A 12,793-nucleotide genomic window follows, 5' to 3' on the forward strand; every position below is an offset into this window, starting at 1 on the left:
CCGTGGCCGCAGCCGCCCTCCCCCATCCTCTCCTTTTGGGCCCTCCCGACCGGAGGCCGCACCACGCCCTCTCCTTATCGTCATCTCCAATCCCCAATCCTGGCTTCAGCGTGAGGTCAAGATCCTCAGCGCAATCCCGACTCCCACGAGACCGCTACTACACGAGCTTCTCCGGGCCGGCAACCGGAGCCCCCTCCTCGACCGTCTTTGCCGCTCGCCTTCGCCTATCCCGACGCACGCATACGAGGAGGTGCTTGAGTTCGTGGAGGGCCTTGTCAAGTGCGCCTTTAGATTATTGTAAGCCCTTGCTTCATTAATATAGTGATTCTTAGTCATTTTTACCTTTAAAATTTTCAACTTCCATGTTTCTTCTCCGATTGTTCTTAGATAAAATGCTTGATTCTGTATTTATTTGGAGGTAAGGAACTAGTGGTGAACGGAAATATTTGAGTGGACAAAGAAAGGGATAACATTATCTTCTTGGGGCATGCTTTCGCCATTCTTGTGACTTGGAGGAAACATAAAAGAATGAGTTAACGTTAGTGTTTCATGGAAGATCAAGCTTTCTTTTTCTCCGTATGGTGTGTATCCAAATGTAAGTCATTTGTCCAGTAGATGGAACATGTGGATTAATAATAGTTTGCTCATACATTCAGTGAGGAATTATTGACGCCATCGGCAATCACAATCATTACACATTTTCATATTATGGTATTTGTAGAGGTTTGTTGTGATACTTTGTATCAACAGATTTTAAGTTACCTTTTGTATTTTGATTCTCTCTTGAACTATACATTTTGTGTTGAAGGATGAGAAGGACAGACAGCATTCCGTTGTTGACGGATATGGTACATTGGAGAGGGATTGGGACACATAATAATTTTTTATTTTTTGATTGTTTTAGATGAATATTGAATGCCTTATGAAGGTTTCAGTTCCAGTAACACAAGTACTTGAATTGAATATATTTGTGAAAATTTTGGTTTTTGAGATTGCATGTCACTGTAGCATAGGTTTTTTAGTTGTGCACATAGGATGTATGAGTTCATGGCACTGGAATCTTTGCTAGTTGTACAACCATGAAAGGATGTTGTGTGCCTGATTATGAAATGGACTATCATTAACTTGGGCATGCAGTTTTCCCTCTTCTTGTTTCTATATATATTGTCCAAATTTATCAAGGAAAGAATAAATTCCTAGTAATTAAAAATATAATTTATTTTAGCTCCTTATGCTTGTTTCCTCATGACTGCTTTGGGGAACAAGTTTGTTCTCTGGATTTAGTTTCTATCTTAAGGTTATTTATTTTAAACATAGTGTAATAAATCATGTTTGCTGGATCAGTCTTCTTTTTTTCATGACGGCTTTGCTTTACTAGGTGTTTTAGGTTTTGCATGTTGGGACTGTTTTTCTTAGCATTGTTTGATCTGCTCATTCAATATTCTGAAGGATGCTTAATATCTCTTTCTGGATCTCACACGTATGAGCTGTTTGTGTTAGATAGTGTAAAATGCTGACTTTATGATCCTTTATTTTTGACAAATGGAAGGTAAAGAAATATACTTTTTTGGGATGACAGACAGGCACACATGAGCCCGTACAAATCAATGTTTCTCCATTGCAAGCTCCTCAGACGTTCATTCTGCACTACTGCCTCTTCTTCAAGCTGTGTCAAGCCTTGGCTCTTAATTGGCCTTGGAAATCCTGGAGAAAAGTACCAAGGCACGAGGCATAATGTAATGTGCCATCAAGAATTCCCTAATGCACAAACAAGAAATCTATCAGAAAACTTAATATTCCCTCATCACAGTTAACTTGCATGAGGCCTTCATACTTTTGCAGGTTGGTTTTGACATGATGGATGCATTTGCCCAGGCACAGGGCATTCCAATGCCATCCATTCATTTCAAAGCCCTTTTTGGCGAAGGTATACACTCCTTTTTCATCTCATCTTTATCATCTTGTACTTCTCCATGTTTGAACTGTGTTTTTATTATGTTAAATATTTACTGCTTTATCAGGGATGGTTGGGGACACACCTGTTCTCCTTGCAAAACCACAGACTTACATGAATCTTAGTGGTGAATCTGTAAGTAATCCTTAAACAGTTAATTGAGCTGCAAATTACTTCACTGTCTTTTCTTTAGTAAATAGTTTATTACTCAATATATGTATGCCGTTTAGATTCATACTAAACTTCCTGGTTAGACACAAAGTTTAGGGAGACGAGAAGAATAGGTAGATTCATATATGCAAATTTCCTTCCATGTTCTTGAAAAAGTTCATCTGGAGTTTGTGAGCTCGCTATTATCAAGCTATTCTTTGCATGAGGAGCATATTACCATTATGACCATAATAATATGTCAGTGAAACATTAAATTTTCTTCAATAGGTAAGTTGTACCCTTCCTTCTTAGTATCTGTCAGGTTCCTGATTAAAATCTTCAGATCCTGCAGAAGAAATTCGATCTATATCTAAGTTATGTTGAAAATGGAGGCTATATTCAGTTATTAACAACACTAGGATCTTGCAGAAGAAAAAAAAGTATTGAATATCTGTTTTCCAAGTTAAGTTGTTGGAAGGAGATGAAAAGACTACCATGAGTCTTTACTTAATAAGCATTGATTCTTTTGTCGCTCCTAGTCCAATAGCAAGGATTAACCAAGTAACTCAACGATTGTCATTGCTTCAACGTCAAACATTTTGATAATTATGGACCATCGCTCCAGTGATACTGATTACTTATGAAATTGTAGTAGCTTAGCTACTTTTCATTGCCAGACAGTTCATACAAATTGTTAGACCTTGATGGTTGATTTTCATCATGACTGTCATTTGTTGAGGATTTTTACCTTGACAGAATGATGCACACAAACGTATTATCTTTGAAGTTATTCCTTCTGTGTAGTTTCTGAATTATAATTTGGTTAACTAGTATGAAATGTTCGAGACATTGTTATTCATTCTGAATATTAGATGAACTTACACATGATATGAAGTTGCTATATCAAAATTTGTGTACTGCTGTTGTTTGGTCTTTGCTTATGAAACAAATACATCTGATCTCCAATAAGTCAATTATTGATGAATATCATCACCTGAGTTAAGCAAACAAGTCTTGTTAGGTCTTGGTAAAAACAACATGAAGTATTAAGAGAATAATGATAATCTTGATCTGGTACCCTGATGCCCATTCTGTTAAGTTTTCAATCTATGCATGGGTACTATTTTTTGTGACTTGATAATTCTTGGTATCTGGATTATACAGGATACTGGGTTTTTTTTTGTCTCTATTCATATTTATGTAATCTCATTCTTAAAGGAAATATGATTCTGAACACTTGAAATCACTTTGTTAATGTTTTTGTTGCCTTGCAACTAGACTGGACCACTTGCAGCATATTACAAACTTCCCCTAAATCGGATAATTGTGGTATCACTCTATTTAACCTCAGACACTCTGTTACTCAAGTTACCATGATACTACTAAGAGAAAATAACATGCTTCTGCCTTTTCGTGCAGATGTATGATGATATGGACTTACCATGTGGTGTGCTTCGGATACAACCTAAAGGAGGGCATCAACGTCACAACGGGTAAAATGTAACACTTTCATTTTGGCTCTTTTTTCTGGCAATGTATCAATACTCCTCTTCCCTAATGTTCATGCCCTCGTTGTGAACCCTTAATGCTAGTTTTCTTTCAATTTCAATTTGCTTGTAATTTTAAGTCAACTCCTAATATTTCTAAATGTATAGATGTTAGAAATTGATCCACCTCACTTTCCTAGTCTCCTAATTCCTAGCTCACCTACTTGCCTCATTTATCAGGTTGAAAAATGTGATCTATCACTTCAGAGGGAACAGAGAATTTGGCCGACTAAGAATTGGTTTGTACGGATACAGTTGCTTTGACACATCAAACAAGCTCTTATCTAGACAACCTTAATCGAAATTTTTCCTTCTTTTCACTTGTCTAGGAATAGGTAGACCACCGGGCCAAATGGATCCCAAGGCTTTTCAGCTCCAAAAGTTCAATAAAACAGCACGGGAGAGGGTAAACGTTGATCATTCTCTTTTCCATTTTGTTTTATTAGTTGATTTGATACATAATCTGTTCTTCAATGAACCAGATTGATGTTGCATTGCAAGAAGGGGTAGACATCCTGAAGACACTCTTAGCAAAGGGCTTAACAGAATGTGTAAGATCCACCAACACAAATCAGAAATACAAACACTTGCGACTCCAGAATTTACCAGTGTAAGCCTTCGAATCCATCAAATACTGGTAAAGAAAATGTGCTTTATGTTGCATTCATAAGAACATCATGTTCATTCTGAGGCAAAAAAAGAAAAAAATGGAGTCTTGTGTTGCAAATTAAACTTTCTCTTTAGTTTAACAAAAACATATCGAAAAATAATATCTAATGCATAAATTCTCCAAAAGAAATCCCTCGTGCTTGTTTTGCGATATCTAGGTGCCTCCAAGGCTGAAGCATCGTGATATCTCCAACATGCATTCCGAGGTGAAATATTCATATTCTTTTCTCTGACAGCTATCACAGCCCCCCAAAAACTATTTTTAAAAAAGAATTAATTGTTATCCATTTGAAGTTGAGATACGGAGGAGGGTTCATATTGAGTTGAAATATTGTGTGAGCATTTTTCACTGGAATGTTGATTGTGAGACATCTTTCTCAAAAATAATTAATGTATTGCATTATTTTTGAGATGCAGTGTTGTGTGGTGGTTCATTTATATCTGAAAGGTGCGTTTAGAACCTTTTATCTCGTCCTAAAATATTCAAAATAGTTGAGAATTGCCCAACTTGAATCTACATTTTAAGCATTACATGGATTTTCTACACTGAGCACACTGTTTTTTATTCTGATTGTGCTAGACATTAAGCTGGAAAGGATCTCAAATGAACGTTGCAAATATATATATCAATTTATTAGGTGCGCAGTAAATTAATATCAATTAGAATAAACTATCTATTTATCGTACGAGCCAAATTAAAGAATACAATATTGATATTGTCATTGTATTATTATTTTTTTATTCGTTCTATGATCACTAGGAATAATTATTTTATTACACTAAGGTCTTGTATATATATTAAAAGACAAGTATTTTTGTCATTAACTAAATCTTAGTATATAACGAACTGAAGTTAATTTTGTTGATATAGAATCTTGTAGTTGATACAAAATGATAATGTATAACCTTTAAGTTCGAACATTTGAATTTTAAAAAAAAAAAACACCATGTGTTCCTCATTGCAGTTGATAATAAAACCATTTTAGATTTCCTCTTGTCTTTCCCATTGATCTGTGAAACACTCACATGGACAACTCTTGTATTGATAAACAATTAATTAGATGCAAAATCACACTAAAATACAAGCTCACAAAAATACATTGTGTCCTTGAGATTGTCTGTGGCAATGGCATGAAGGGAGAAGCCAATAAATAAATAATTATTGAACCGAAGCTTTTTTTTGTCACTTAGGAAGGAAAAGCCACACACACGGTGATCGGCTTCACGCTTCTGAAGTGGTAGTGGAGGAGGTCGAGTCCGGTGCTCCGCCCTTACTGTCACCACGCTTCGCTCCCTGATCCGGTGAGTGTGATGGGGTGAACGAATCGTGTCGATTGGATTCAGTTCGCTCGAGTCCGGTGCTCCGCCCTCGGTGCCAAACCCCTTTCGCATCTTCTTGGGGATCAACATAGGCCGCCGAGATCTCCGACGGGAGAGATGGCGGCGGCGGTCCCGGCCGCCGCGTCTCGGAACTCTCCGCGCCGCCACAAGAGCGGCTCGCTGTCTCCGAATCGTGGGGATCCCCTCACCCATCGCCGCTCGCCGTTGATCCCCTCCGAGAAGGACAATGCCGGCGCCAACGGCGGGTGGCGAACGCGGGCGAAGGAGATCACATCTCGCTATCTCTCGTCTTACAGTTCCTCCTCCTCGTTTTCTACCTTTACTTCCTTTTCTTCTTCGGGTTCTTCGTCGAGCGCGTGGCGGTCCCCGTCGCCGCTCCCAGCTGCGCGGCCCTCGACGCCGCCGGCATTGCTTCAATCCGCAGCGCAGAAGCGAGCCCACTCCGTGGATCGGGCTCGGCCTCAGACGCCTCGTGCCGATTCGCGGCCGGCCACGCCGGAGCCCTCTTCTTCTGCCAACCGTGCCCTCTGCATGACGACTCGGAGCCTCTCTGTGTCGTTCCAGGGAGAGTCGTTCTTCTACAAGACCAGCCGCACTAAGACCGCCTCTCCCAGCCCCTCCAGGAAGCCCACACCTGAGCGGCGGCGATCTAATGCCAGTGCTGCTGTTCCAGGGAAGAGTGGCGATCATTTGGAGAGCTCGAGGCCCTTCGAAAACCATCACAGATGGCCCTCCTCTAGAACCCGACCATCTAATTCGTCAATTAATGGGTTGAATTGTCCATCGGAGAAGAAAGAACCGATCTTGGCTACATTCAGGTTGCTCCAGCAATCAATGATGTTTGATGGCTGTACAAGGAGGGCGTCGTTTGATGGGGTTGATGTCTCAGCTTCATTCGATACGGATAGCTTCTCCTCTGGAAGTAGTTCAGGGATGCCCGAATCTAGATTGTACGGCCAGGCAAAGGTGTCTCCCAGTCGGACCCGTGTGCCGGCAAGGTTTTGCCAGGAGACAAGCAGTAGAACGGGTAGGCATCGTGAACCATACTTTCAGGTATCTTCACCAGATTCGAGGTCTGTGGTACAGCAAAGGGTTGGTGTGGGAAAGAAACTGTCGGTGGAGAGCCCTTTGTCTTCTCCAAGGTCAGCTTCATCACCAATCCGACCCTTGCGAGCTCCTTCTCCAAGTAAACTTGCTGCTTCATCAACCAGAGGCATAGCTACTCCTATGCGGACAAGAAGCAATGCATCATTGAGTACCTCCCCGCTAAGTCAACAAGGCAATGCACCTTCGATCATAAACTTTGCTGCTGAAGTACGGAGAGCAAAGAAAGGGGAAAACCGGATTGAGGAGGCTCACATTTTGAGGCTGCTTGATAACCGGCATTTACAGTGGCGATTTGTTAATGCCAGATCCGATACTGCACTTCTAGTGGAGAAACTAACTGTGGAGGTAATTACATGTTGATCTATTACAGCATATCCATCTTTTTCAGTAGTTAAGGTAGTTTATCTTGCCTCCTTCCTTGTTTGTGCTTTTTTTATCCAGCATGGCATGTGGAGGAATGCGGTTTTTTTTTACATTTTAAGTCAGTTACTACATCAAGTAGTTCGTTTTGGCATGAAATTGTGTTTGATTGTCTCTTTGCTGCATGTTGGTGTTTAAGTTTATTATATTTTTCTAATTTATAAGAAGCTCGAGCTTATTTTTGTGTTTTGAATTGTTATTAAGAGTAAGTTTGAAACACATGCAAGAATTCTTGAATTTGAATTGAAACTGTCCTTGAAATCCTCTCACCTACTCACATAAGGCTGTCAGATTTGACTACCAAGGTTCATACAAATTGTTCCAATTCTGTGAGATTTATATGTTTTAGAGTGAATCATGCTTATTGAGTAACATTTCATCCTAATTAGTGTATTGAAATTATAGCTCAAAAATGGAATTTCAGAAGCCAAGAGTACCAAAATCGCAATTGCTTTGCCTCCTAAATTGTTACTGATGTTTTCTTGTGTTTGGAAAAAAAAACAGAATGTTCTAAATTGATCTGCTAATCTGGTTAATAGTCATTTACAAATTTCAAACTTTTAAGAGATCGAATGAGGAAGGTTGTTCAGTTCAAATACATCAGGAGATTGACAACGCAAAAAGGACCATATTGAATGTAACAAGACCGTCTGCTGGCAGAACTGGACTAGCCAGTTTCTAAGATATTCTTACCTTTGCTAAATTGCATGAACCTATTTGTACGATTTAAATAGATAGATAAATTGTTATTCTTACCTTTTTTAAGTTTTACCTTGTTTTATTGGCATTTTATTTCATTATGAAGGACAATAATGAAGTGCATTAATAGTTTGTTCGGGATAAGGAAAACAGGTGTGAAAGATATCATATATAGAAAGATTCATGGTTGAGAAAAAACGTTGATGTCAAAATCTATGTAACTGCTATAACCTCCAATCCAAAGGAAAAGGTATTGCACATAATCTTCTAATGACAATGAAGTCATATTAAAGGTCAGCATTTTGTATAATGTCAAACAATTTGATAGTGTCATAAGAAAATAAATCGTTAATATAGCTTGGATGTAGCTTTGATTTTGTTTAGCCTACTAACTTTGATTTATATTGTGTATGCTTTTTGTCTTACTTAGTTACATTACTCTCAATTTTTTTGCCCTAAAGGTATAGTTATGACTTCATTTGTGATCTCAGGATTTTGATTCTCTCTTCTATGTCAACAAAATTTGGTGATGATTTATTGCCTAATGCTTCTGTTGGTTTTTCCAGAAGAATATCCATAATGCATGGAAAATTACCACAGAGTTGCGTGATTCCATCACTGTTAAAAGGATCAAGCTAAAACGTTTGAGCCAACATTTAAAGCTATTTTCCATTCTTAAAGGGCAAGTAAGTATTTATTTCCCAGGCTTCTCTATGTTTTAAGCATTATGGTAATCATTGTTAACCTATTTTTTATTTTATCATTCTTCATGTCTCCCTTATAATTAAATAAACAGATCTGGTAATTTGATTAATGGATCATCAGTTGAGAGGTCAACCAATCTGTATATTAGTTACCTTATTGAATGCCATTAAACCCTGGTCATAAACAAAGGAATGGTGCTCAGAATCTACAGAAGAATCTCTGATGTTATATGCAGCACCAGCTCATGATCCCCTTAATGCAAGATTTTATATTAATCATATTTAGATTATTGTGATTTTATCATTTACAATTGAACTAAGACAAACTAGATGTTTGTTTCATCCCCCTCTATTCCTGCATGCTAAAGAAGATGAATTGAGAGAGAGAATTCTGGTGGCAAAGAAAATTGATGCGCTCACATCATGTAGCCATATGCATTGAGGATGAGCACTAGGGGAACAATGTGATAATGCCATGCGGGACAGGGAGAGGACCTGTGCCTTGTTTTTTAACTGCCTCATGTTTCAGAATAAATCCAATAATAGAGTAATACTGAAAATGGCAGTTAAACATGTTAAACACAATGGCAAGAAACCTCAGCAGTTATTTTTGCATTATTGAATGGGAAAATGATGTTTCCCAAAAATAAGAGTATATGAAAGATGCAAGATAATGCAGAGACGATTTCATTGGATGTGTTTTAAGTGATACCTTCTCAACTCTAATTAATAGTTTGTCTCCATTCAAAGAGCCACTCTTTATCCCATCAATGTTATCTTCTTCAGTATGACCGCTAGGATCTTGCATATTATGTTTGCATGGGAGAAAGTTAACAAATTCAAAGTAGCCATTCTCTCTTACACAGAAATAAGTTGTTATTTTACATGGAGCAAGAAATATCAATATGTAATTCTATCTTCATTCTATGTCAAAAGACTACTTGCATAGATAAAATTGAGGAAGATCTATTGAAATCGTGGAGCTTAATTGGCACTAGGTCTATCAATACACAAAGTTAGATTGAACTTCCCTTGTCCTGCTTCGAGCAAGGATCCTCGTTCATAATGATGGGCTCCAATTGATCTGAAAACCTCAATAACTCCAACTCTTTGGAGATTTATATTTGTATAATCTACTGAATAGGGCCAAATGACCTTTGATATTTGTGGCTCCATTTGGTTCAAATAACCTCTTGACATAGATCTGACTTCTGGATGTTTGTTTTGGAAAAAAATGTGGAGAGATTATTTACATACAATATATGGTGATCATGGGGGCAACTACTGGGATATATTATGACAACCATCAGACTGAAGTGTCACAATACTCAATGTGCCATGGCTCTATGGCAAGTCAGCTAAAGTTGCTTGTGCTTAACTATTGTCTGCAAACCATAATCTAACTCATATGAGATGCATGCTGCTCATAATAAGTGGGCCTTTTATTTCAAGAAACCTTGGTAATATTGCACATCTAAATGTATGGTCTGATACTTTTATTTGAAGGGTCATTTTTGCAATAGATGATAGAAGATAAGCTGCTGGTTCCGCCCCCACCCTCCCCCCCCCCCCCCCCCCCCCCCCGGGCCCCCACCCCCTTCCCCCACTATTATGGGACTTGAACTATCTTAGTTATAAGATGGTTCAGATCAAAATTCTTTGTTGGAAGAGAACAAATTTTTTCCTTCACTTTGATTGTTTACTAGTTGTTTGTACTTGAACATATTACAACATGATTGATACAGATGGCCTCTCTGGAGGAGCTGTCAATTTTGGAGAAAGATCATTCAAGCTCTTTATCAGGAGCTACTGAAGCATTAAAGGCTAGCACACTTCGTCTTCCCATAGTTAGTGGAGCCAAGGTTTGAATTTCCTGATTTTTCATTTTAATAAACAAGTTCAGAAATGGCAATAAAACTTTGGGTCCAAACCATTGAACAGGCAGACGTCCTGGAAGTTAAGGATGCTATTGGTTCAGCAGTTGATATGATGCAGGCTATGCGATTTTCAATATGCTCTCTATTATCTAAGGTAATTATCCCTAATACGTTCCTCATTGTTCTCATTGTGTTAGTTTAAGCACCACTCCCAATGGTTAATGAATATATATTTATGGATGGTGGTGAAAAGTTCCAATACTAGAAGGTTTGGGAACATTAGTTAATCTTAGTGTTGAAAAACTATGGGTTAATTCAGTATGATGCTATATGAACTAATACTCAGTTTAGTATTACTAAGGTATAATCATTAGTACATTTTGAACTGTGTCAAATGCCAATACAACACAATAATGAAGTTTTATGGTTTCTGTTGTAGATTGAATCTCTGACACAAAATTATATTTTAAACCTTGTGTAGGAGTGATTTAGATGGGAATACTTCCATGTGCTATGACTTAAACCTGTGGTCAATCCTATTTCAGAGGGAAGCTCATAACAATTGAATCCACTTTTCTAATTATTTTACTAAGCTAATACTGTATTTTTATTCTTATTACTATACTCTCAACTTGTGGGATATTTTCAAGATTTAATTGGTTGATGACTCATAAATCTCCTATTGGTACCCGTATCCAAATATATTGGAGCAAACCCAGATATAGTAATAATGGAACAAGTTCTGATGAAGCATCTCCGTTCTGATATTTTCGGTTTTATCCCTTGGATTGGAGAAAATTAAACACAAAATACATGAAAATTGAGATTGGAGAGGAATAGTATGCAAAAAGAAATTAAAGAAAAGATGCATTGCCTTTGCTTTATTTGATAAAAGTATAATAGTATAAATTGATATTCTGTCCTCTATACGATCAGGATACTGTAAAATCTTCCTGTAAAGAAATTTTAGTTGTTAAAATTTGTTTGATATGGATGGCATAAAACCATTAGAAGATTCTGTAAAATCTTCCTCTATATGATCAGGATTCTGTAAAATCTTCCTGTAAAGGAATTTTAATTGTTAAAATTTTAATAACACACTAGAAGTTTTGCACTATGCAGAAGCTTCTCTTCATCCTATCCACTTGTTCGATTATTGTTCTCTTCTCCCCCTGCTGTTAATTCTGCAACGTCCCACCAGCACTAACCTGCTTCAACTTGGTTCACAATTTGCCCAGTAAACTTCTACTGTCTCTACCATATGTGGTCCTATGACTTACACCAAGCTGTGTCAGCATTCAATAATTCAATCGACTAATTCAGAGTATAAATGGGACATAATAACTTCATGCTTTTTATTTGTACAGGTAGAGGGTTTGAGTAGCTTTGTTTCCGAAGTTACTAAATTGGTTGTGCAAGAGCAAGCGCTTCTCGCTCGATCAAGAGATCTCTTGTCCACCCTTGCAGCTCTGCATGTAAGTTTAAATTCCAAGCTCTTGCTACAGGTCCAAATGGCGGAAAATGATGTTTGTATGTTGACTCCAAATTCTAGATATTTGCTGTTCTGACTTCTCTTGGTTATTTTTTACCTCAAAATTCTAGATATTTGCTGTTCTGACGTCTCTTGGTTATTTTTTACCTCAAAATTCTAGATATTTGCTGTTCTGACTTCTCTTGGTTATTTTTTACCTCAAAATTCTAGATATTTGCTGTTCTGACTTCTCTTGGTTATTTTTTACCTCAAATTCATGAACCAGGTAAAGCAATGCAGTATCCAAGGGCATCTTTTGCAACTAAGACGAACAGAAAGCGAGAGATAAAGAACAGAGAAGATTCAATTACCAACTTTGTGATCACTAACATGACAGCAAACTCCTCTTTTTACAACTGGAGCGTTGCGGAGGTAATAAAGTGTGAAGAAATGTTTGCTTGATGGAAAAGTGTGTTTTTGTACTACTTGTACTGTCTTTGGTGGGATGGCTTATTTAGGTAGCTTCTTTTTTGTTTTTTTTTATTCATTTCCTTTTTCTATATTTTTTTTTTTTTTCTCTCTCTTTTCTTGCGTGTTGTGTTGCTGAGCCATCTCAATTTCCTCTGCGCTGCACAGATTGTTGTATTAGTTATGCTAATCAAAGAGAATGCCATGTAAAAAAGTAGTACTGGGAAGAAACGTATTTGTTTAATTGTTGACTGCTTAGAACAAATAATTATCAGTGAGATTAATAAATGTTTTCCATCTCTTCAAACGAAACATGGACTTTGCCGTTCAGAATAGTTGGTGTTTGGATTTTGGAATAGGAAATTTTCGATTAATCTTACGGAGGT

At 37.7% G+C, this 12,793-nt stretch overlaps 2 protein-coding genes across 3 annotated transcripts; both read left to right on the plus strand.

Moving 5' to 3' along the window:
• The first annotated feature begins 5 nt into the window (after positions 1 to 5).
• On the plus strand, positions 6 to 4,807 carry LOC141818660 (peptidyl-tRNA hydrolase, mitochondrial). Of its 2 annotated transcripts, none has more exons than XM_074706113.1 (10): positions 6 to 297; positions 1,580 to 1,736; positions 1,843 to 1,927; positions 2,022 to 2,089; positions 3,383 to 3,433; positions 3,524 to 3,597; positions 3,832 to 3,890; positions 3,981 to 4,057; positions 4,134 to 4,261; positions 4,479 to 4,660. In XM_074706113.1, exons 2-10 carry the CDS (start codon positions 1,590 to 1,592, stop codon positions 4,492 to 4,494), a joined length of 705 nt encoding a protein of 234 aa, XP_074562214.1. In that variant the 5' UTR covers positions 6 to 297; positions 1,580 to 1,589; the 3' UTR covers positions 4,495 to 4,660. The 2 variants fall into 2 exon arrangements, with proteins under 2 accessions (XP_074562214.1, XP_074562213.1); XM_074706112.1 differs by lacking the exon at positions 4,479 to 4,660 and adding an exon at positions 4,738 to 4,807 and having other exon boundaries at positions 282 to 297; positions 1,584 to 1,736.
• Positions 4,808 to 5,749: 942 nt separating this feature from the next.
• Positions 5,750 to 12,654, plus strand: LOC141818643 (QWRF motif-containing protein 2-like). Its single transcript, XM_074706094.1, has 6 exons — positions 5,750 to 7,113; positions 8,454 to 8,573; positions 10,337 to 10,453; positions 10,533 to 10,622; positions 11,836 to 11,943; positions 12,226 to 12,654. Exons 1-6 carry the CDS (start codon positions 5,758 to 5,760, stop codon positions 12,286 to 12,288), a joined length of 1,854 nt encoding a protein of 617 aa, XP_074562195.1. The 5' UTR covers positions 5,750 to 5,757; the 3' UTR covers positions 12,289 to 12,654.
• The last annotated feature ends 139 nt before the right edge of the window (positions 12,655 to 12,793 follow it).

This window comes from Curcuma longa, unplaced genomic scaffold (assembly GCF_044706935.1).
Source record: "Curcuma longa cultivar G26 ecotype Majalengka, Jawa Barat unplaced genomic scaffold, ITB_CL_G26_1.1 contig_25569, whole genome shotgun sequence".
NCBI lineage: Eukaryota > Viridiplantae > Streptophyta > Magnoliopsida > Zingiberales > Zingiberaceae > Curcuma > Curcuma longa.

What these genes read in the sequence shown, in the direction of transcription:
- LOC141818660 (XM_074706112.1), top strand. Translation starts at nt 1,590, where the DNA reads ATGAGCCCGTACAAATCAATGTTTCTCCATTGCAAGCTCCTCAGACGT. An exon ending in CCCTAAATCGGATAATTGTG is followed by an intron (nt 3,434 to 3,523) that starts GTATCACTCTAT and finishes CTTTTCGTGCAG; the next exon opens with ATGTATGATGATATGGACTT. An exon ending in GGGCATCAACGTCACAACGG is followed by an intron (nt 3,598 to 3,831) that starts GTAAAATGTAAC and finishes CTCATTTATCAG; the next exon opens with GTTGAAAAATGTGATCTATC.
- LOC141818643 (XM_074706094.1), top strand. Translation starts at nt 5,758, where the DNA reads ATGGCGGCGGCGGTCCCGGCCGCCGCGTCTCGGAACTCTCCGCGCCGC. An exon ending in TGGAGAAACTAACTGTGGAG is followed by an intron (nt 7,114 to 8,453) that starts GTAATTACATGT and finishes TGGTTTTTCCAG; the next exon opens with AAGAATATCCATAATGCATG. An exon ending in TATGCTCTCTATTATCTAAG is followed by an intron (nt 10,623 to 11,835) that starts GTAATTATCCCT and finishes TTATTTGTACAG; the next exon opens with GTAGAGGGTTTGAGTAGCTT.